Source organism: Bombus fervidus, chromosome 10 (genome assembly GCF_041682495.2).
Source record: "Bombus fervidus isolate BK054 chromosome 10, iyBomFerv1, whole genome shotgun sequence".
Lineage (NCBI taxonomy): Eukaryota > Metazoa > Arthropoda > Insecta > Hymenoptera > Apidae > Bombus > Bombus fervidus.
The window spans coordinates 6863373-6888895 of record NC_091526.1 but is presented as its reverse complement, the minus strand read 5'-3'; the positions used below and the strand labels follow the sequence as shown (position 1 = coordinate 6888895).

Here is a 25523-nt window from a genome sequence, read left to right as displayed (position 1 = left end):
TGACCTGTAACCTCTCGACGTTTAAAACGACTGTCAAAAAGAACGTCAAGATTAATTTGTTTTTAATTAAAATTCATAATACTTGCGACCATACGATGAGATCCACCCTCCTATGTGGGCAACGCTAAGAGTACTCATCAACGTTCTGCGCGACGAATCATAGGGACTTTAATTAAGAATACATCACGAATATGCGTTTAATAATTCACTGCGAGTAGGGTAATTCTATTTGCTGCATTTGTCTACCGCGCGTCGGCAATGAATTTCCGAGAATTTCGCGAAACAACCGAGAACAAAAGGAGCAAGTACAACAGCTTCCATCAGCCGGCGCGTGCGGCGAAAACGCGCTGATAGCCCGCGCGGAACTCGCCGACCTTAGTTTGCTAGCGTGTATTTGCAGAAACCGTAATGACGCTAGGAATATTTCATAACTATCACAGGTGAATTGCGATAATGAGACCGTACAATCTCGCTATTTTACTATTTATTCGTTGCACCTCCTTCCTTTTTCATCCCTTGCGTAATATTATGACGTAACATAAGCGTTAGGGGAGGGTACGAAGGAGGAGAAATCGCGTAATCAATTTTCATCTTGGCGAAGTTCTTCGATAGTTGCTCCTTTTTCCTCTTGTTTCTCCGCGTTAAGAAGAGCAGCGAGGTAATTTCAAGATGAAAGCTCGGAAATTCTTCTAAGCTAAGAAGATGCTAGGGCGGAAACAATGAATTTTAGATATCGAAGATCCCGGGTGAAACTTTGCCGTGCTTCGATTCGGAAAAGAATACCAAGTGAAAAGAAGTAGAACATGATCGTAGAGCTGTAGCGTTCGAATCTTCCGACACAATTCCGGCAGCCTGGCTTTTGTAGAAACTTTACCGCAGAGTAGCGAGATTATTTCTACAGCCACCTAGTGTTACGTAATCAGACCACTTCCTACAAATTTCTCTCGGAGCAATGAAACAACCGAAGATAAAAGACGGCGCGCTTCTAACCGGATGGCAGCCGTTGCAAAACGATATTCAATTCCGGGGTTCGGCTCGCCTACGCTCAGGTTTAAGGTCGAAGGATCCGCGATTGTCTCAAGCGAATATCGAGCAGTTGCCCTATTAGGCTGTCTCCTGGCTGTAACAGCTGCTGTATTCTGGATCAGCGAATAAAAAGGCATCGGTACGATGTAACATCCGAAGCAGAAGATAAAGAAGAGAACGAAAGGCTGATAAACCAGAACCAGGATCGAGGAAAAGAATAAAGAGAATAAGAATACGAAATGGACGACGAAGAAGAGAAAGGAACAGGCGAAAGACAGGGAGAATCGTCTACATGCCTCGACGCTGAGAAAACATCGATGCTGCATTTACGTTGGGAATATTCCTGGGTAACCGTGCATCTCTAGGAAGCGTATGCAGTCAGTCGAAGAGTGGAGGCAAAGAAGGATGGAAGCTGAAGGTGGGACACCGACTCAGAGAAGGGAGGAACGGGAGGAGGATACGATACCGGTCTACGGCAGCTTGCTGGCAGCTATATCAGGTTACGCTCTAGCGCCCATCCACCGCCCATCCACCACCCATTCGACCCATCCGACAAACCTAACCCCTCCTGCCAGCTCCCACTCGCTCTTTCACCACCTTCTCGCTCCCTCCCTTTCTTTCTTTCTCTTCCCTCTTACGCTTGTCTCTTTTACCTTCTCTCTCGTTTTCTATTTACACTGCTTCCTTCCGCCTCTCCTCCACCGCTCCTCATTGCTTTTGCCACCTTTTATGTCACGAAGGCTCGACATTATCGTGGAACACTGCATGCTGCTAACGCCGTTCACTGTAGGATCGTTCAGCGTTATGGCTGATATGAAAGATGCCGCGTGGATTTTGATTTCGATTCGATGCGTGATGGATGGGTCTAGGGCAGGTCGATTTGTTGAAATGGAGATTGTATTTTTTGCAGTGATGCCATATTTATAACGATAGGAGCGTGGGTTTCGATTGTCTGACTATCGCGTTCCTTTTCTACTCGAGATCTTTGCAACAATGTTTCTCTTTGAATTCCTATCCATCTTTGAAGATATCTTGGCTCTGAGATCTTACCCAGTTTTAGTTCTCTGCCTTTCGCATCAATCTACTGAAATTTTGAATTATGTCAGTCGAGGCGAACATCCTTTATTAGCCGGAGGAAGAATGACTCGAAAGGTCAAAGACAGATTAATCGTTGGTGATAAAATCATCAACCGACCCTGTAAGTCCCATACAAATTTCTATCGAATCTCTTCGACCTCGAAAAAACATTTCGTTATTCCTTAAATGAGAATCCAACGATATCCATCTTGGTTCAACTTCGAAATTGCTCTTCCTTTGATTCGTTCGAGCAACGACTTATGACCGAGGGCCGACTTTGATAAAGCGACCAAAAACTTCCCTCCCTCTCGTTTGATAATCCCGAACCGCGATTAAAGTCACATGGCGTAGAATGTCGCCAACTCTGCGGACAAATTGATATTCAGAAGCTCGACTTTTCGATCACCGACAGAAGGATTCCACGGAATGATCAGCAGCTGTCACAGATCCGTGCTTTCCCTTCAACCACCTTCCAACCGTGTATTTTTGTTCTTTTCTCTCTCTCTCTCTCTCTCTTTCTCTCTCTTTCCATTTCTTCGTACCTCTTCTCTTTCACGGATTCGTTTCCGGCGCGGTAATCACGGAAACGGGATTTGAAATTCGAGTTCCCACTAATGGCCGGTGACACCCGTCCACGGGTCGCGACGGTAATCGGATCGACGTGGCTCGTTCGAAAGCGTTTCTCCATTTGCATTCGTTTTTCTAGCGCGGAGCAGCGTCGCAGCGCGCCATCGTCATGTCGGCCTTCTCGATACCGTGACAGGAAACGAAACAAGGTCGTGCGGATCCTTTGCACGGCTTCAATGTGATTTACTTTGCTGCTCGAGCGTTCCAATTTTCGTTCGTTATGTCTCTATCTGTGTTTTCCCTCGACGTTCTTCCTGGGCCGACTAACCTTTACGAAATTTTGTTTAATCCGTTTGAGTGATTGCTTGTTACCCTGATTGCACCGTAAAACATCCAACATCGCGTTGTTTAGCGAAGAAAATTGCTCCTAATGACACTTGTCGTTCTATTGTTACGAGACAACGGAACATCTAACTGTCGTGCTTGTGCCCTTCGTTTCCCAGGCTCATTTTAATCGACCACGTCTAATGCAGTTTAATTTGATATTGCGGGATATTCCTGGTGGCAATTTCTTAGAAACATACGTACATATATGTAAGTAACGAATGGAAACATGCGAACACCGTAGATGAAGTGTACTAATACTTTGTGACGTATACGCATTAGTTTACAGTCAAACAAACGTGGGTTAACTCTGACTGGTTGCATAAAATGTATGTACACCATTACTGATTTGTGTCATGCTCAAATCCAAATTCGTCCTTCGGGTGAATGTTAATTTGTAACTAGTTCAACTATTGATTCGTATCGCACCGTTGCCAAGAATGTGTCCCAGTTGCAACTTCGTTTGTATCTACGATCTGTACGTATTCTCGTGACAGCCGAATTTTATCCTCGACATGTGCAAATCTCGTATCTTCTTCGATTTTGAACTCATATCACGAGATAAGCGGCAGATTTGCTATCAACCAAATTTAAAATCTCTTTTTTTTCATAAATTTATAGCTACATATTTTAAAAACTATATCTGAAAAGAATATTTCCCGCGTGTTGGGGAATAAAACAGAAATCCGTGTTCATTAATCACAGATCGAAATCCTCTAGTTTACTCATATTTCCATTCCTGATAAATCCTCGTGCAAGTTTGACAATTTGTCATCCTTTGTCACAAGTATTTGCCAGTGGAAATTCCACCAAGACGAATATTTCATCGAAATCGAGTAGGATCGCCTTCTTTCGTATTCCCGTTGATTAATCATAAGCTGGGAGATCGAACGGCGCAACCGGAGGGTAAATCAATGCATTAATTAATTACAAGATGCAGAGACAAATCTGATGCGACGAGCAGTCGAGGATCATATTCCTGACACTACTGACGGACATCCCGCACAGCTTTCCCGAGGTTACCTCGAAATTGTGCTGGTCTCTGTGAATCTGTCCGCGGATCGGGTGATTTCTAGTTGATTCGCGTGCAACGCCCGACAGCGTGGATGCCACCTGTCTTCTCTAACGAGTCGTACCAGCGTACGTCCATACGCGACAACATACAACGCTAGTCCGTGTAATTGATCATTATAGCCTTAACCATGGGGGCTGACTTTTCGTTGGTCGATGAGCATTCATCGAGTGACGTCTAGTGGAGGGTGCTTGTTATTTCCCCTGACTAATTTTATTTTGATGTCTAGTGGGTTTTAAATAACACAATTTCACCTGATTAAATTATGTATAATATGACATTGAATATATCATTTTATATAAATATCGCTTTGAAAAATAAAGATCGTAAGAGAAAGATATGACGAGTAAAATTGTATCGATGGTAAAATATCGTTATAGTTTTAGCGATTAAAAGTGTAATTTAATATGACATAATTAAGAAGAGGATCAACGTATGCGGTCCAAAGACATAAGCCTCTTAGCAATAGACGATAAATTCATGAAGTTTTATAACCAATATTTTAAAAAACAATATTTACGTATAAATAAAATTAAATAACAAATATATATAAAGAATGGAGTTTCTAATCAGAGTATTAATTTTAAAATTGAATAACAAATTGGAGATAATAGTGTGTTTATTAATTTTTTTTATAGGATAGTTAAACTGGAAGTACTCGATTGAGAGTTGTTGAGAGTTGTTAAGAATGCTTCCATTGGTGATAGAGTGGACAGACAAGGAAATAAAGGAAAGGATCTCACCCGAACGGGCAATCACGTTCCCCCAAACAAATAAAGACAGTGATGGATATATCCACTCGATCTATCGTATGAAAAACCTACTTTCTCGGATATATCCACTCTCGCCGCTTAAAGAGTTAATTCAAGTATTCTTCAGAGAGAATTTCCTCCGTGACCAAGTGCCGTTTGACGTTGAAACACAAACACAAATTGCAGAGTGGAAACGAATCGACCGATTCAATCGCTGAGCGACGATCCGGAGATTCGTATTTTTCTTTCATTTGAACTTCGAACCTTTCGATTTCAGGTTCAGGATTTCTAAAAGGAAATCTATAGACCTCCTCGACAAATTTCAGAGTGACAAAAGAACTCATGTATGGAAAATAGAGAAAACAGCGACCAGAACGACGATTAAAACCATTGTCGCGCATACGTAAAATGCTATAAAAAATCGATTGTGTGCTATATTCAGTTCCAATGGCGAAAGATCTACCAATCACGTCGCAGACACCACTTATTCGAGCCAGCCTTTTCACAAAATTAAACTTTTCGAACTAATGCTTACAGTGTTCTCTCGTTTGACGGCGATACTCAGCCACGGTATTCGCGTTGCAAATTTTTCGCTCGACCAGGTCCAATTAAAAAAATATATACACCTATCCGCTCTTCCCTCGGGACACTGGGACGAACGAGATTTTGTTTCGTGGCTTCAATTTCTAGAAATTATTGCAATCGAGTCAGCGTGACCAGAATTTCGAAAAACACCCTATATACAACGAGCTGTGCGTTCACGCAAGCTCGTGCTATATGCCCGTGAATGTATACCCGTGTTTACGCGTACGTGTGTGCAGAGTGTGGAACGGTAGCCAGGCGCGTTCTCCACGCATGATGAGGAACGAACGGAATCATAAATGTCCGCTCTCTGCTTCGTGTGACACGGTTGCGGGAACGCAAGCGAGTCATGACATTGCGAGGAGGCATCTATAGGGCCAGGCGAGCCAGGGAATGAAAAGGGAGGTTGGTTTCAGCCGCCAGAGAAATTTATGCCGTCCCCGTGATGGGATTTGACGGCGTAGACGTGGATTTTCAACGTGGAATCGCCAGTGGAAACGCGGCCAGTCCAGTTTTACCCTGTCTATTGTTTCATTGCCCTCGTATTTCTCGATTACCTCCCTCTTCCTTTTTCTCTGGATTCTCGATCGTGCCAATTTTTGTACCTTTCGACATCGTACATTCTTCCATATCTCCGTAATGTTGCTCCTTTTCTTACATTTTTAGCTCCTTGGGTTTCATATCTTTATTATATTTCTGATAGATGATGATGAAGCGAGGGTCGGTTAATTTATGGAATTTTGATAACGATTATGGGATTCCCACTTCTCGTCTATCTTCTTTCTAATTTCTTCCGTATATCAGGTTTGATAGATGATACTAAGGTGAGAATCGGTTAAATCGTGGTATACTGGAATAACGAAATTTGCGCTGGTTCCTCCGAACAGATACTTGCTCAGATATGGTCAACTACGATAACAGAGATCGTCCTACTTTACATTTCACGCTCCATCTCGGCCGGTGTTCCATATCTCGGCTCTCCTAACCGAATATGCATGTACGTCCATCAACCGTGTAGCGAGATAGCGTTAACAAGCTTTATATAAGCAATGGCCCGGAGACCGATCTGCTTGCGGACATCAAAGGGTCTCGGTCATGCTTCCTGGTCCCGTCTATGGGCAGACTAGTACGTCAAGGACCCTGAATCGAGCTCAAGAAACCAGACTCGCACGTGCAACACGAGCAGTACGAGGTAACTTAGTGACGTAAACGGAGGTTAAAGGATGGAAGGTTGAATAGAGAGAGCGAGGAAGACGGACAAGCGTAGAGAGAAGGAGAAAAAGCGAATACCTTGAAGGGGTTCGGTTCGCTAACGCGTCAGGGAAAGCTTCGGTCGGAGAAGCCCGGAGGCGATGTTTCTGACCGGCAATCAGCCGGTTAGCCCCGATGATCACGAGACCGGCTTCGTGCCGCGTCAGTGAAAATCGCTACCAATCCTGCCGACCATTCAAAGAGAGAGAACTTTCCAAGTTGTGGTTATTGCGACCGATCGATCCGCGCGTAACGTTGTGTACAGGCTTTCCCATAGAGAAAGCCGCGGTAAGGTTCGCCTTCGCCTCGGAGCACACACTCGACCGCCGTACCACACCCGCTGGAACCATCCCACTCTTACCATCGCCCTCCGAAATTCACCCGCTTCGACGTATCTATCTCTCTTTGCCCTGAAGGGACAATGGAACCCGGTCGGTGCCCAAGGGAATATCAGAGGATAGGAGAGTGGTGCTCCGCTCCTCTAGCTAGTCGCCGATGTAGCCAACCCGGCCATTGGCCAGCGGTGAGAGAGCACTTCCTGTTAGCCTCGACCCTCGTCCGCAACCAGCCGCAGGCCGCAAGCCTCGGCTCCTGCGAGCCGTAACCTCTAACCTCACGCTGTTCGGTCTGACCTCCTGCCGACAGCGTAATTGTTTAGAAACCCCTTGATCTGTAATTTCAGCGCCCGGTCTCCTCTCTACACGAAACATCGTTAACACGGCTCTCTCTCGCTCCGTTTCACTCTGACTCTTTGTCTCTCTCCCACTTCCCCTCACTCTCTCTTCATCATGCTAGTTTCTTGTACACGAGCCAGACACTCCGTTCGATGGCTTTCTCTCTCCACGCCGTTCCGACGCTTTACTTTCTCGCCCTTTTCCTTTCTCTCTTGGCACAGACACTCTAGTCGATATCTCGCGCATGCACGTCCCATCTCCTGTGGTCGGACAACCACTATCCAGAAAGTTTTAGGCTTTAAGAGGAGAAAACCCAATGAGTTGTCGCGCAAAAGGTCACGTTTAATCGCATGCCCCTTCTGTTTCCACAACGGAGTTGTGTTAGTGTCACGTTGAACCGCGGCAGTAGAATAAAGCGACCGTAGTCAGACGTAAAGAGTTATTTCCCTAGATCGATGGAAATCTCCCCGCATAGTTTGATCCGGATCTTTAGTTTCCTATCGGGATGCTTCAGTTGAGAATATAGTTTTATCATCGTGCTTCCGTCGGATGCGGTAAAGTATAGGCGTTGTCTGCAGCGCGGATTGAAAACAGATATTAGAGTAGATTTAGAAGAGTGGCTATTTGTCGCGACTGCCGTTTTCAAGTTTCCCAAATGCAAAATGTTTTTCACTCGAGAGACAGGATTCAAGGAAAGATTTATGCCATAAATTTGAAATAAAGCACGGATTTTACTGGTTAGAAAGAATAGTGAATTTTAAATGCGTTCTCTTTTTTCTTTTCTTCGCATGACAAAGAATTCCTACAGACGAATGCAAGGATTTATGAATGCAGATCATCGACGACCATTTTAGATCTCTTTGTACTCAAGTCTATACATATTTTTGCCGCGATCATGCTTTCAAATCCCTCCGTACTTATACGCGCAACATTTTCTCGTTTACGAGCACTCGTGTAACCGTACGAGCCTAATTCGCCTCATCAGTATGTATAACATTGCCTGTATACAAAGGGATTTAAAACGGCCTTCAATTATCCTATTCTCGTGCGTCCAGTGATTCGTTTGAAGGTCCATTACAGAAAAAGAAAAGGTCGAAAAAGATATACCATTGCATTTAAAAGAAAGGAGAAGTCGGTCTATCCCGTTAGTTTTTTTTTTTTTTTTGCTCGTGAAAGTTTTCCCATCGTTCTTTTTTAACATTTTTGAAGAAACATTAAAATGATACTAATTCAGGTGAAACGAGCGTCGAAACACAGAGAAACTTTGTGAATAAATTCGGAACGATAAAAATATATCAGAGGTAATTCGTATTTTAGCAAAAATTATCGGTCGACAATTTTCATATACGTTACTCTTATCGAGCGCTACGAAGGGATATAATTCACGTAATATCAAAAGAGTGTTTGCAAATATTCATCGGAATCATACATAAGATATGAAAGTATGGCTCGTAAATATTTGAATGGAATTAATTACGCAAGCACGTTATCCAGCGGGAATTATTGAAATAGTAAAACAGTTTTAACTCGCAAACAAGGTCAGATAATATAAACATTCGAACTGAATCTCTTTTTTTATTATTTCTCTGCGTTAAATTTATGCTGTCGAACGTTTAAATTAGTTCTACGTTAATCGCAAGAATATTTTTCGACTTTGAATTTATTCTATCCACTGATATTTAAGTTAATTTCATGCCTATGTAATGTCCTATTAATTCCTTATAAAAGTCTATATATAGTCAAACAATCTTCTCTGTAAAATTTTCAATTAAATAATGATATCTTTCACATAGAAAATTTGTTGCCAAACGCATCAGTTTTGAAACTTCGCTAAGATGAAAAATACGAAAAATTCTAATTCACCAAAAATATCGAAAGCTTCCTCTGATCTATATATATATAAAGATTTATATATCCTTTTCCGAAATTCAGCCAAAACGATAAAATTTAAACAGACGTTTTCGATGAAGAAACTCATTGAAAATGTTACTTACGATCTCCTCCAGCTTCGAGCAGCCTTTCCTCGCCGTACAGGCTAACGCAACGATCACGCCACCGCCGAACATCACCAGGAGAAACACCGCCAACTTCCATCCGTGATCTCTCTGCGGGATGAGTTTCTTGGCGCTGGGCAGCTTGGCAACTTCCGTCGTCGAGACGCCAAGACGGGATGCCTTCACTAAGATCGTCCTGAGCCGCCTGCTCGCTTTCTCGCACGCTATTTTCGTCGGATTGCTCCTCGAGGTCGACCTCGACGATTTCACGTGCACTTGATCCATTTTTCGTGATTCGTACTCAGATAACGTGCAGTGAAGAGTACAGGAAACACTTGCACGTGCACATAACAACGATAAAAGCAGTGATAGTCTTACAATTTTTATGAAATTGGTTTATCTCGTTGATAGTTTTACGAAGAATATCGGAGATTAAGCATTGTCCTCGTATAAAAAGTTTTGATGGTTCTTAAGAGATCTTTGGCCGACCTGTTTACTTCAAGACTTGAAAGCTGGAATGGGCAATAGTTTTTGCAGCAGCAAGAGAATTTATTCCATTACGAGTATACTTCTTAAATGCGAAACGACTGGAAAATTCAAAATCTTTAGTAGTTCGCTGACTTCCTTATTCGGTATCATCAATTGTTGAAAGTGATCACATTCAACGAACGGTGGTAACGCTCGTATAAAATAGTTCTTGCCTCGTTTTACGAAGGATCAATCGGGAATCGTCTGGCCTAAAAACACGAGAGAACTGTTTACGAAAGGTTTATCCGATTCCGGTAGTGACTGAGAGAATTCGTCGAGATGGACGATGATTCTTTGAAGAAGCAGTCCTCGCCTATAGCGTGGAATACCATAGAGCAACCGTCGAAAGTGTCCGGGACGAATGCGCAGTGTACCAATTCCGAGCGTTAGGACGTCGTCCACGGCTTTACCGCTCACGTAGATGGACTGTTCTGCAGGTTTTATGACATTATACCGGCCAATACTGCGAGTATATCGCGTAGCTTCGCTCTATCCTCTTCCCTTTCACCCTTGGTCCTCCGTTGTCCCCCATAAGCCGTGCCGGTGCTCGTTATATTTTTATGTACACGACGTGGGAGGATGTGAAACGACGGGACGTTCGTCGCCAGGAATGGAAATCGGCCAAGATAAAGGGAATCGAGATATCCAAATGAAACCGGCGAGCCAACGAGAACTGGGTTACTCTCGTTCTTATGCCACTTTCTATACTCTTTGTGGTTTCTTCGAGTTCGCTTCACCGCGTTCTTCGATTCCAACGGTTATTTTCATGAGAAACGATTGGCTAGATCATGAGGAGGCTCGATACGATCTCGTTCGATCGGTTATCTTTACCGTGTTCATGACATCCAGTTTCAACAGCTCGCTACTCTTTTGATTCTCGCGTCGTTTCGAGGTTTGCATGAATCGAACCGAGATTAAGACAACCGAAAACACGCTCGTTTCACCCGAAATGTGATAATGGAAGATCCTTCGACGGTAGACGATGTTTTCCTCTCGGTTCGTGAAATCTCGTGGAACTCCTCTTTCTTCATATTTATTCGAAGGTTCTTCGATAGAACCGCGCGCTTCTTCCCATGGCCTTGTCGTTTAAGGAATACTCTGCTGTTTTATTATCCCTCCAGCGTTCTAGAGGATTGCATTCTCTTATGGTTTCTGGAAGAATCCTAGGTGGATACGCTTCGTTTTACGCTCCGCTCGGCAACGCTTGCCTCACGGGATGGAACTCTAATGGGTCGGCGATTTCTCGCATCCCTGGAGCACGTGTCGTTTCAGCACAGTCTCACCTGGAAACAAAAATATCCGTCAGGCTGGCGTGGTCGTCGAGTGCACCACGGAACCGTGCTTAATTGTCCGATCCTTGAAATTGCACTTGGGAAATTACTACCTTTTTCTTTGTGAATTCCTTTTCCTTGTTTTTTAAAAATATAAATTCTTGGAAAAAATAAATATCGTATAATTTAATAATTAATTTTGCTATTCTCTTTACTTCCTCTTTGTGTTTGTACTTCTTTAGATATCTTTTTTTTAGCAATATTTTATTCATAAAGAACGTCCAACATATAAAAGAGAGTAAAATTATATTTAAAACTTATCCATATTTTAACACTACCTATTAAAATATACATTCATTTCGGGTCTTATAGCCCAGAAGAAAAGAACAGGGCTGAGCGACACACAATTTAAAAAACTGCTTCAAGCGCTTTAAATAAAAATGGAGATTTTTGAGTTTATGTTATTATCTTGAAAGTTGTTGCGGTTTTTGTGACACTTAATTTTCTCTCGGCCCGCTGCGAATATGACACAAGAATAATTTTAAAGCAAGTCAACGCGAGCCCCAATCTCTTTAGAAAACACGAGTCTCGTTATTCATTCCTCGAAACGCAGCAAGGAAAAAGGTAATAAGAAAATTTCCACGGAGGGCGGCGTTCGCAGTGTCTCTTACAACGATGCAATTAACAGAGGATTTAAGATTAACCGGCAAAGAATTATACGAACAAGAAAATGGCATTCAAGTTGCGCGCGTATACGTAGACCGACAGAAACAGGATTAAGTGGGCGGAATTCGAGATCCGGAATCCAAGGTAATTCTCGCTTAATCCTCGGACACGGTCCTGCGACGAACTGTTCGCTCCGTTCGACTGCAACGAGAGTATTTTCGTTCGTGATATCGCCCGTCCAAAGATAATCCCATCGCCGATATTGCCTCCATCTTTAATGCACTCAAAATCCATCCGGTCCGAAGGTACGTCCAGTTTTCGACAGAAATAAGATCACCAGCGTCTATATAACCGAGAACTTACCCCTTGCCTCTGCAAATATTTCCCCAAAGACCGATCGCACCACGGCTCTATCGATCCCCGATTACTTTCGTCTCTCGTCTGCTGCCTATGTGCATCGTATAGTAGAAATCGCATGATTAATCAGAAAATGCGGTTGCAATAGATGTTTTAAATAATTCACTTTGTATAATTAGACAGAAAGCCGAGATGTTTACAGTGATCGTTTATCTAGCGAATCTAGCGAAGAATCAAAGACGAGCTAACACTGTTTTAAGAATGGTGAATTTCTTTTGGGTGATTGCATTAGTTTTAGGTTCGTGAAATCGCGTATCTATGTTTTTAATCCTGGTAAGGCTAACGATGAATTCCAGGATATGAAACATATTGAATTATACGATTCATCATAAATATAAAAATTACGCGTAACTCTTTCCCATTTTTAAATTTGAGTGTACTATAATCTATAGCATTATTGTTGAAGTGGTCACCACTTCTAAGAAAACTCTACATCTGGTCTTTTTAGTTTTCTCAAAAGCCATCGACAGCGTATAGACAAAAGACTGGGGACGAAGGCAGACCATAAACAGTACACAGGCGACAATGGCTTCAGGACTTTCAGTCATTATGCTAGCGTGCGGATCTACACCAGCTCAAATTATATTCCGACTTGTGTTTACAGTTCTGTATTAAAATATATTTTCTACCTTACAATTTATCCACGCGTTCCTTTGTTCACATACATCTAATAACCTCAACAATTATATTATCGGTTTCGTTATTAAAAGAAACATTCGCTCTGGAAGTTAAATTTTACGTTGCTTACTTGTTACGGTTCTATTATACTATTTTATTATGCTAACAAACAGTCGAAGAGAAATTGGAGTCAAATATGATTTTTCTCTACGATTAATTAGAAATCGAGTTACAGAAGACCAGAAAGATTTAATTAGTAAAAAGAGATTACTCTACGGTTCCCAAGCTGTGATTCAAATTTACGAGCTTCTTAATCTTTTACTCTCCAAAACACAGATATTTTCCCATAAATTTCTAAATTGTTTTACCAACGCACGTAACAGCAATAAAACCATCCATTAAACCAACTAAAAAATTAAACCTACTTCGAGCCATTTAAAACGCATATCCTAATTCGTCAGATTGCATGATCCAGCTTTATAATTTTATTGCACAAGTCACTCCCCAGTTCATCATTCACCACTGTGAACTTTATATCTACTTCACGTCTACTCGTATCACTATTTTTCTAGAAATTTTCCATCAATCACGGTACGTAAAGATAAACCAGACACACCCTTTCCAACACACGCTACAAATACTCAAACACAGATTACCATTAAATAAATCATACCTCCACAAATAAATTATATTAAACCTGTGTTATTTGCTGTTGAAACAATATATTCATTGTTAAATTCTTTCCAATCCATTCATTTTGCCTGGCACAAATGATCCTTTGAAAATATGACAATTACCAATACTACAAATTATGCGATTGACCTACAAAGGACCAATATTGTATTAACGTTTTATTTGCAACCTTTTCTTCAATTTATTTACGTTATTAGTTTCTGCTTTCTAACACTATGCTTTTAAACGGAAATTACAAACGTTTGTTAAAAAAATTTTTTTTATATTATTTTATAAATAATACCTTTACACTCATATACCTTTACAAAAGAATATGTTAGTTGCTTTAAGTTTTTTAATAATATTTCATTTACATAATTTTTAAGCGTTACTTTACCGCTTGGTTCTTAATGGGATGGCCAACGGTACAATTAAAACGAATCATAAAATTCTTAACCATAAAAGATATTAATCTTCTCTTCGCTATAATCTTATTTAAAAGAAATCGCAGCACGCGTCTATTGTCTTCCCATAATAGAGCCGTTAGGATTAAGAACGGCGCCGGGGATACATACAAAGTTTTCCATGGCGACCGTAGCCGTATCTAAATCACTTGGCGCTAACGATTATCTCGATCCGGGGGCGTAAGCTTAATCGCGCCGAGCTAATTCTCGCTCGAAACTCCCCAGACTGCAATAGTCGTAACGTTCGCATGAAAGCCCGCGTATGAGAACGTGCCAAGAAAGCGCGCCGTTTTCAGAGGCTCGCAACTGTTCTTGCAACTCGAAAGTACTTTCCTTTTAATCGCGAATGTATGTAACTTTAGGTTGAAAGCATGTTAAACTCTCAGCCAATCCCCGAGACTTCACAATGTTTCGCAGATTGCTGAAAGATTCTCGAGACCCTCGTCTGTCACAACCTTTCCCTTCATTTTCTTTCTACTTTTTTCTCTTTTAACAGACGTTAACTAATTAACGCGATCCGATACCGACACACTGCTGATTCGTACACCATTCCACTGTTTCTCTTTAATAGCAGTAAGAGAAAAAGAGAGAATGGGAGAGAGAGAGAGAACAGATCGTTTGCTAATCTTCCAAAATTAATCAGCGTTGATGTAAACCTGAAACGCCCACAAGCCAGCACAGTCCCGTCCTTACATTCCCTTGATCTGCGCGGCTGTGTTACCCTCAAAAGCTTGTAGATGTCGGTATACGATGTAGTATAGGCGAGAAGGGGATTGCCTTTAAATTCTCTACCGAGAGTAAAAGCCAACGTACTCGGCGTGCGTCGAAAAGCAAATGACGAGTAAAGTTCTGTCATTAAAGCCTGGAATCTCGGTGATGAAGTTGCACAAAACTAAAAGTCGAATCCGACGCGGGATTTGAATCGAGGGGGAGTAGATCGAGATGCGAGATCGAGGAGCGAGATCGAGGAGCGAGATCAAAACTGCGAGAGAAATCTGTGTGCACCGTGAGCGGTTCGCTGGGTAATCATGTCAGCCGTTTAAAAGATCCGTCGCTTTTAGTGCTAATTCGCTCCCCTGATTTTCCTGAGTGATAATTTCCATTTGACTGAATTATCCGTGATTATCGTTTCGCGTATTAAAGTCGCCACGGCTCGTCTAATTCAGAGCGATGATAGTCGCACGACGGAAACTGCCCGTCGCACTCTGAACTAAATTGAAATTAATTATCATCGTCGACTATGAAAATCATGAAGTCTCGCGGTTTCCTACATTAATGCCATTGACCACTGTATGGCCTGTAAGCCGCGCGTCAATCTCGCCGAATTGTAATTTCCCGCGTAAAAGCGACTGTGCTTCTAAACCAACGGAAACTAGATTTTCCTTGTGGCGGACGCGTTCGAACGTATCGCAAAATTTCGCCTCATTGTTAACAAGGATCTTGCAGTTCACGTCCGACCTAATTCAATTGCCAAGTGTCTTCGCTCGTTTCCAACGAGCTCGTGTTCTCTCTACCAGCCAGGAGAAACTAACTAAGCCGGAAAGGGTGCTTTTTGCTCACGGTATTAGCCATCGATGTTGACCATCGTGGCTGTTCGCTCGTGACCGAGCTTGGTGGATCGTATTTTCCAACGACGAAGATCAACGCGCGGGCTTTATTGGATAAAACTCGATGAAGAAGTACGGAGAAGCCATCGACCAGTCGGTGGAAACCCCCACCCCTCCCCCCACCAACGGCAGCCTCGAAGAAAATGAGATACCTTAATAAGGCGCCGTCCCCGACTGTAATTACGCGTTCCGACTTCCTGCTAGCTGTTTTCGTGCTGCGAGTAATTAGAATACCGATAGCTTCACCAGGAACCCGTTCGTTCTCCCTCCATCCGGGACCCTTCTCTTTTTACTTCCGGCAAAAATGCGTTCGGAAGAATTTGCCAGGGGGTGCGCTTCCGCGTACAACCATGATATTTTAAACTACTCCAACCTGGATATTTTATAACACACCAAGAGGCAAGGAGAAAGAACTGGCAATCGAAAAGCTACATTTTATGCGATATGACCTGTTATCGTCTTTTTCTCACGTAGAAGAAAATTAATTATGCGGTTGGTCGACGAAACCCACACGATCATCTTTACGATGTTATCCTACACTATAATAAACTGCTTGTAATTACGCTACTGTGTGGTAAGATCGTAGATTATTGCGAACAAACGGTAACACGCGATTTTGACGAGTAGCTCTCGAACGACATTCGGAGTATGTAGAGCAGAAATTGTAGAATTGTTAGAATCGAAACTTTCAGATGTGAGTTGTACGATACGTGTTTTTGAAGAAGATTTTACTTGTACCGCAGGTAACTTCGCTACCAGGAAATTACATATATAAATTGTAGATATTACAATCTTTATAATCGTAGTTTTTTCCAATGTGAGCCATACCTATCCTTCAGGAAAGTACGTTGTGATATCAGGAAGATATGAAGATACGTTTCGCGAACATTCCAGGTGACTTCATCTTCAGGTGATCGATTGACCGATACTGATCACAGATACATGTGCCAAAGTCAATCGACTTCATGACGATGAAACTAGCTACAATTCTGGAGAAACGTCAGAACGTATCTTCTTCAAGGATATGTTGCACATCTAGAACTCTCGATTCTACAAATTCTACGATACCTGACATGAAAACCTTGAGTCTTTGGTTAAGACAAAGATCGTACTCTGACTGACTAATCGACTAAGAAAGTCTACAAATAGCATACCGTGAAAGGCAGAAGAGCTTTTTGTTCTTGAACTATTATGTGCTCTGTATTGTTTCTTTGTTATTCTTTATATTAAATTCCAATAACTTGTACACTTTGACAAATTTTTTCTTATTTTTTCTTATACGCATTACATTACAACTTCTTTTATTCGAACTTCAAATTTTAGTAGAAATGTCGTATATTTTGTTGCTCTAATAAATGCGTAACAATGTCACGGAAGATTTTTCTTTGACGAGAACGAGAATCGTGGGCGACTCAAAGGTGTCCGTCAGAATGAGCCATTGTTGGAGGCGTGTGGATTTTTCATTTAGCCGTGAAAGAGTAACGCGTCGCGGCCCAACGAATGAGGGAAGATTAATCAACGCGTTTGCGTTAGCACGCGTTCGCACCCAATGTTTCCCATCGACCACGCCGCCCCCTCTCGGTAGTTAATGCACTGTTAAAACGTGTAACACATCGAGTATCGCAGCGCGCTTAAGCGGGCTCGATTATTCGTGTTTACAAATTTCCTCGGGACCCGTTCAACGTAGGGATGGAACGTGGTTGTTTCGTTTAGCTTGCGGTTCGTCTAAACAATTGAATTTTCGGAATTTCCGCTATAGGCTTTTCTACCTGGAAGATAATCATACTTTTTCTCTTGTTTCTCGTTTAACGACAACGTGGAAAGTTTATTACGAGACCAGCATACAATATAATAAATCGAATTTCCCCCCTGTTTTATATATATCGAACAGTTAAAATACCACTACTAAAAAGCGAATAAAGTTTTCAAGTGCCTGGTAGTTTATACGAGAAGCCTGGTTTATCACAGCGACCCATGAAGCATTCAGTACGATTCCTTAACACCAGTCGATAACATGTTTACTACCAAAGTATAAAGCACGACATTTTGCGTGCTACTTATTACTCGATAATGTTAAGCTTAATAGCGTCATACGTGAGAAGCAAAAGGGTATCAAGAAGCTCTGACTACGTCGTACAAACAGATTAACCCGTTCAGCCCTTTTCTCTTCAATATCTCACCATTCTCACTTAAAGAAGATTTACAACCCATTTCGGATTCTAAAATCACCTCATAAATTCCCTTCGGTGACCCCCGGCGGATGCACTAAAAACAATCCTGCTGCTCTATCGTTCTTTCAATCACGACCGAGCGCCGTAATATCGCGGCGACGATCGCGCTTAAAAGTGAAACCGTGGAAAAATACGGCCAAGATAAAATGCACGGCCGCAACGCGGTACGATTCGAATCAGAAGAATCGTTCTAACTTGCCCGTTCCGTGCTTCGTTACGCAGCTATAAAGGAAGAAGCTACGAAACCATCGTTACGTAAAATTTTACGCCCTCTTTTACTTATCCTTTAAACCGATTCTCAGCCGCGTACTGCTCCAGCAATATCCGTGATCCATTTCCCTCGATCGCCACCACATTTCATCTATTCCTTCTCTTCGAACGTTCATTCGTCATCTATGCAGTCATGAGGATCAGGTATCTCGCGACGTAATTTTCTTCGTACAACGCTATGAACAAGATACTTCATTATATCTTTCAATATTTAACCCTCGAATAAAGAAGACTAATTTTATACTCGTTACTTTCCGTTACATTTATGTGAATAGTGGAGGTAAGAACATGATAAATTACATCTTCTATTTTTTTACACGGAAACAGAGGTACTCATCAAGATTTTCTTTTATGATCTTTATACGAAGATTTTATTTTTTAAGTAAATTTTATTACCACATTCAGTCGACTTTACGTTTTATCCGTATATAGTAAAATATTCCTGGCAGTACGTGATCTAGTCTCCGCTTGCCGAGGATTAAGGCTAAATATTTGAGGTGTTATTGAGTGTAGTGCGTTAAATAATCACTCGGTGTTTAGGTCAACAATATAGTTATTAACAAGTATCTTCTTTTGATCGCGTTGCGTGTCGGTCTCGGTTTCGCTAGTCGATCTCGCTGCCCGATTACAACTCGACTTTATCGCTTCCTGGTTCGAACCTAACTGTCGATCGGATTCGATTTTTTTCTTTTTGTCGTCCTTCAATGTCCCCACTATCTACGCGTTTGTTAGGCGTCCGCGACCGTTGCCACGCACGCCTTCTTCTCAAACATTCGGCGGAAGCACCGTTGGGATATTGATGGCTCATTAAGCACTTAAGGCGATATACGTCGTTGCCGAGTGCCGTCGCATATTAATTGGCATAAGGAAAGATAAAGGAGAATTTGTTTCCAAAAATCAAACATATCTGTAGAGTAAGTGATAAGCGTAAAGAATGAAGTGTAAAATAAGATATGAGCAAACTAAAAGAAATGGGTCAGATTCTTAGATTGTGGTATTCATTGAGAATTGAGATGCGTAAATCTACGTAGAGACTTGGTTGTACGTGGTAAAAATCTATTTCATATATGATTGAGGAGCTAAAGCTGCTCGTGAGTTGCCAGAGTTCCTATCATGGGATCGTTCAGGGATCGTGCTAGAGTTGCTATTAAAGTGTCATGAGAGAGTTAGGACACAAACGTGTATGAATAATGGAAAAGTTGATACAGCATCGCACAAGAGCAGCCAAAAAGGCGTGGAATTGTCAAACTTATCGCGAAACGTTGTAATTTTAATAATTCATGCAAGATTACAACTCATTAATTTTAACAATGGCTTGTGAAAGTACTCGAACACCTACCGTAAAGTATATTATATGTGTTAAGGTTACTGTATGTGAATACAAAGGAACGCGTGGATAAATTGTAAGGTAGAAAAAATATATATTATGAATATTAAAGTGTAAGTACAAAGTTCGAAATATAATTGAGCTGATCCAGATCCGCACGCTAGCAGTGTTAACATATGACTGAAAAACCCTGAAGCCAACGTTACATGTGTACCGTTTATGGTTTGCCTTCGACGCAGCCTTTTGTGTATACGCTGTCGGTGACCACTTCAACAATATGTGTTACACGAAACCTCCTAAAATTTCACCAGCACTCTAATGAGACGAGGCTATCGCGATTGGTTTCAAATTTTACCAATGAAATTATGGTAGTCGTATCTTGTTACAATGTTAATATTCAAAATTTCATACAGCGTATACAATACATTGATAAAAAGTTTCTACAAGCGTTCAAATACTTTCGTCGGCCACTGTCTATAATTTACGTTCAACAAGATTAGTTGTTTCACATACGCAAACGTGATATCTCACGATATTTACGAATTTATAGAGGAAATTGCATCTAGAAGTGTCTTGTTCACGGATACGAAGGAGTTAAAAGCAGTAGCGTGAAAATTTCACAGGTCCCGAAATAGGAACAATGGCCACGTGCACGTACACTACACCATCGACACGGTTGATCCCGTATTTTTCCGGCGACAGCGTCGAAGCCGCTTCATCCTTATCAGACCTGACGCGAGAGAAGTTTACTTCGCCCCGTAATTCCCTCCACTCTGGCTCTTTCTTTCGTTTCTCTCTCCACGATCTTGCCCCTCGTCCTGTTCACGTACATGGTCGGTCCATAAGGCAAAGCCGGAGTTTCCCCATCGTCCACACGGTCTCCATGTATGTCGGTCAGGCAAGGCTAGGGTAACCCATTGCCACGATGAATAAATAAAAATCGGTCGGGGAATCTGCCGGTGTAATTTATCGACACGCTATCGGCTTTCCGATCTGAGGAATGCACTCGAGAAAATCGAGGACAGTTCGCTCGTATATCAAGAATGCACGCGTCGGAGTTGGAAAAGTGGCAGAGACGAGAGATATTTCGAGCCAATACCGCTCTGCTGTCTCTTGAATTCATCCTTTACCCTTTTTCACGCTCCCTCTCTCTCTCTCTCTCTCTCTCTCTCTCTCTCTCTCTCTACCTATCTATCTGTCTATCTCTGTCTTACTCTCCAGGATTATTACTGCCTCGTCTACCACGCTCGAGCGTCGGGGAAATTATATCGTTTTCTCGTTACCAGTCGTGGTCCTATCGTTTGCAGATTTGAAGAGCGTGAATCAAGCCATTCATAAAGATTTGACGGAGCATTACGTCCACTTAGACGCGTTTCGAAATGCGGACAGTTCGAAAGAGAAATTTGCCTCTGTAACCACGCGCCTTCTATTGATATATCGTCTAGTAACGTGCGGTCATAGGACTGCGAGGGCTTAATGTGATTTACAGGAGGGACAGAAGTTGCTCGCGATGGACCGTATGTTTCGAAAGCCCTGGAGAATTATTGGATACGTGACGTCGCGAGCTACCCTTAAGCACGCTGTACCCAGAAACTGGGTAAGAATCGATAAGGCGTTGTTCGTCGCAAGACGATGCATACCTCACTTGTCAGCTGATGTCGTATAATCATATTTTTCGTCGACGATTGTCTATATATATATATATTCGTGTACTCGTACGACCAACGGTTTTGAACTATGCTGCGTTCCTACTTTACTCTGTGAAGCGTCGATTGACATTTTTCAGTAACGCGTTTGTAAGATGAAAAACTTATTACGTCACGAAAACAAGTGGAAAGTGTGATTTTACATTCAATGAAAAATTACAGTTTATTGTGCTTTGTATATCTATTACGGCATTAACTACACAACACTGATTAATTTTTAGTGCCACGTCCACTTTTTAAAGCGGCATAAATAATTGAGAGATCGGTAATAGACGTACGATCAGAATGGCTGACAAATGACTGACCTATTCTACTTACATAGAACAACATCGAGTGTGATATTTGGATGTTAATTACCGCTGTAATTGTACCCCGATTGTATAATCATGAATAGCTAACTAAATGACGTTTCTACGAGCAGTAATAATATAGAACATGTATAGTACTTTTTATAGTGGAATAATGTTTAATTACGATGTCATATTAAAAAAGTTACGAAACACGGAGGAACGGCTAAATAGATCGGTGTCTTGTCGTCCGGAGCAAAGTAGTTTCGGTTTCGAGTAAGTCACGCTTTAACGAACAAACTTTACAGGAGCTTAATCTTATGGAACTTTAATAAACAAGCTTATTAGAAAATGATGCTTTAATAAACTAACTTTTTAGCCCGTTCCTTCATGAGAATATTATCCAAACCTGAAAGTATGAAATATAGCGTATTCGAGAGACGATACCCATTTTATTATATGAGAAAGTTTCACAAATTTTCGATACGTCTTAACAAGCATCTTATAACGAATCAGGATCTTCGCGAGTTTCCATTTGAAGCTCGATAATCGCTCACATTGTTATCAAAATGTTTCCAACCGCTAGCCCCATGACTAACGAATATTTTATGCAAACAAGTATCGTTATTCACCCGTGGCAGAGACGAAGGCAGAGAAGACGAATCTCATTCACCATGAAACGTTCGGACGATTAAAATTTATAATTTATGAATTTCACCGATGGTTTATGCAAAAAGAAATTTCATCGTTCAGCGTAATGTTTCACGATTTGCAGAGTTTGAAATTCTCAAGCGGCCTGTATTTGCCCTCTCTCGTCATATTTTCCCAGGAAAAATTAACGTCACCGCAAACACGTGACATCGTTTAAGCCGGGGAAGATTCTAACAAACACGAACGAACTGCTCGCGTCGGCCATTCTACATTTTTAATTTGTTGCATTTCTTCCGACTGAATCTACCCAATTGAATTAGATATCTCTTGAAAAATTCATTTCCCGATATTCGTCGTATACAAACAGAGAATCGTTTTTAAACGCGTTTAATTTTATTCAATTTCAGATACCGGTTTTACCTGGCAACCAAGTAATAATAAAGAGAATTCATTCGGACGTAAAACGCATCGACGAGGAGGCAATCGCTACAAGAGAAAGATTCTTTCAACCGTTTAGCAACGAGATGCCAGATGCCAGATGTCTCACAGCTGTTATTTCCGCGTCTCCTGTCCACGTGTCGCCTTGAATATTCTTTTAATAACACCCCCTCGCTGGTATCGAACCATCGAGAGATTCTACTTTGGAAACATTTCAACACGATATAGTATAACGGTGTAGAATATGTAGATGGACTAGAGAGCGTACGCACGTAATTAAGAGCGAAATCAACGTGGAAAAATTCGGTCGATTTAACGGGCTCCGGCCTTCAGAGAGGCAAAAAAAAAAAAGAAATTTACAAAAAAATTAAAAAGAAAAAAGGCGATCAAAGCTCTTGCAGCGTCCAACAGGCAGAAAACTCCGTCGGGTTTCATCTCGTTCATTGTTTAATCCGCGAATTGATGAAGTTCTGAACGTAGCGGAATTGTTCGCCTAGTCGGTCGAAATTTTACGCGACTTTTTCACCCGGTGCGACGGGAACACGTCGCTGAACACGGAACACGATGTGCATCACTTCGGCCGGAAAAGCATTACGATATGCATGGTTCGGTTTCGATTCGACCGTCGTTGATCGAAATAGAGCCGCGATCCTAAATCGTCGACTCTTTACGAGCCACCATTTTTGTTGTACCAGCTGTCTGCCCTTTATTTCTATTTGCTCGTTTTAACGCGCACGCCATTTTTAACAGGGTTCAAGAGATCGCTCGTGCCTGATTCGAATATCGTCGCCAACGGCTGGTTATATTGAATAAAAATAAACGGGGAAATGCACGTTGTTCCCACACCTCGAATTTCGGCAACATTTCCCGCATCGATCTCGATCTTCCCCACTCTTCCATACTATCGCTGCTCTCTGTCTATGTGTGCGCTTGTAACATTTTTTTTCGTTCGTGCAAAATCGAATCGATTACGAGATGCTTCTTCGTCGATGGACGAGTTCGATTCTCGTTTCGACGATGCAATAAAAACGCCATAAACAGCGTATCGCGATTTCTGACCCCTTGGACGCGAAAATAGATTCTCTGCATGCGGACGATTTTCGACCGATAGCTCGATCTTGAAAACCATGGGATAAAAGTTCGATATAACGTGGCTGATGTGGTGGTATTCATCGCCTCACGCGAGACCAGATTGTAATTGAACAATAAAAAGCTCATTCTGTTTTTCGCCTTTGCTCCCTTTCTTTGGTCTTGCATCTGGCGCGTATAACTTAATTACCAGGTCGGACAATTAATGATAAAGTCCGTACTTTAGCAGAATTGGCGCGGCAATTAAATCCAATTAGAGTCTGCTGATTCGACGCGGACGAATTTGCTTCGACAAATATTTCCTTCGTGTCGAAAACATCGCGTTGTTTCCATCACGCTGTTCATGGCCGACATTCTGTTTTTCTTAATAATCAATGCGAGTCGCGCATCGATTGCAAACAAATCTTTTGAAATCTCGTTTTATTGGCCACCTTCCGGAATCTCCTGTATTCTAACGCACGACTTGTCCATACACGATAATAACGAGTTCGGTTCTCAACAAACGCAACGATTTCTATGTTTGATCAGATATGCTTACCGAATTAATACCCTTTGTTACGTCACGCGAGATGGTCCGTGCGACGTCCTTCATGGTCTGGCCGCCAAGGCCTACACATCGTTACACTGACTCGCAGTAAACCCAAGGAACCACCATAAACCGAATCTTTTTAGCTTAATCTTTATAAATATCTTATATAAGTATTTTCGACTTATGGATGGTCCTTAAAACAGTCCTTAGGTTTATTGCACGCTCTTACTAATTACGGAGAAAGCGGATGTTTGCCTAGCGAAATAGCAGGTTTTTCCCATGAACAAGGACACCCATGAGCCACATCTGCAGGAGACTTTCTCCTCGTATTTTATTTATTAACATTGGCTATAACCAATGGGTATCGCGGATCGTTACCCTCACTTTTCTACCGAAAAGTGTGAACAACGAATCCGCGTTCTTAGTTCAAAAAGGCACACCCACACCGAGCTTTCATCCTTAATAGTGCGTGACGGGTCTATTACTGTTCTACAAATCTTCGGGCAGTCAAGTTAACTACTGTTCTTCCTATCTTCGGGCAGTCAAGTCAAATACTGTTCTTCAAATCGTCGGATATTCCAGTCAACTCAAGAAAACTGTTCATCCAAATATTCGAGTAGTCAAATACTGTACTTTCCATACGACGAAGTCATTCAACTCCTGATCCAATAACAGGATATCGTCATCACTACAATCTACGCGACAAGATATATATATATATATATTATAGAACTGTAGACTACAGTTTTATTACATAACAAACACCCCTATTATCTCACAAGAAATAAAGGAATCGACCTGTTCGTGGTGTCGATTATTATAATCGTAACGACTATATTTATTTTTACGACTCACGTTGACGCGCTTCAACGCGATCGCGTCTCCTCGCGACTGGACGAAAAAACACCCTTGAAATAAAAATAATTGCTTCTAAACATATTTGTGGATTGGTAAACACGTTACGATTTTAATACTTTCGTATATTTTATTTATTTGAATCGTATCTAAGGGGAATGGTTAACAAAAAAAATAAAAGACTTGGCTAATAATTTGATTGTAGATATCGAAATTTAGAATAAAATTGTGCGATACATCGAGAGTCGGAAGTGAGCGTACGCCTTACAAAAATGATTTATCTACAAGTTTAGTCATATCTTTTGCTATTAGTTGGTATTCCATAGCGCATCATACTTTATACCTTTTCAATCAATCTTCAATCGATGCAACATACTTTTAGGAATTCTCGAATAAATTTCATGCCTTCAAAGTAACCCCGTTTGACTCTCGCTGTATATGTACGTTTCAACATAAAGTGAAATTCAACTAGAGAACAGAACGTTAAGAACAGAGGTAGCCGACTTATCTCTGTATCT

General features: G+C 41.6%; 1 protein-coding gene across 3 annotated transcripts in view; it reads right to left on the bottom strand.

Annotated features, from left to right (window-relative positions):
* Positions 1 to 25523, bottom strand: part of LOC139991329 (uncharacterized) — a 107742-nt gene that overhangs the window by 76353 nt on the left and 5866 nt on the right. For all 3 annotated transcript variants that reach the window (XR_011800792.2, XM_074111917.1, XM_074111918.1), the window contains exon 2: positions 9380 to 11190. Coding sequence is in view for 2 of the 3 variants with exons in the window: in XM_074111917.1 (XP_073968018.1) it covers positions 9380 to 9664 (285 nt within the window). In the remaining variant the exon portion in view is untranslated. The remainder of the gene's footprint in view (positions 1 to 9379; positions 11191 to 25523) is intronic.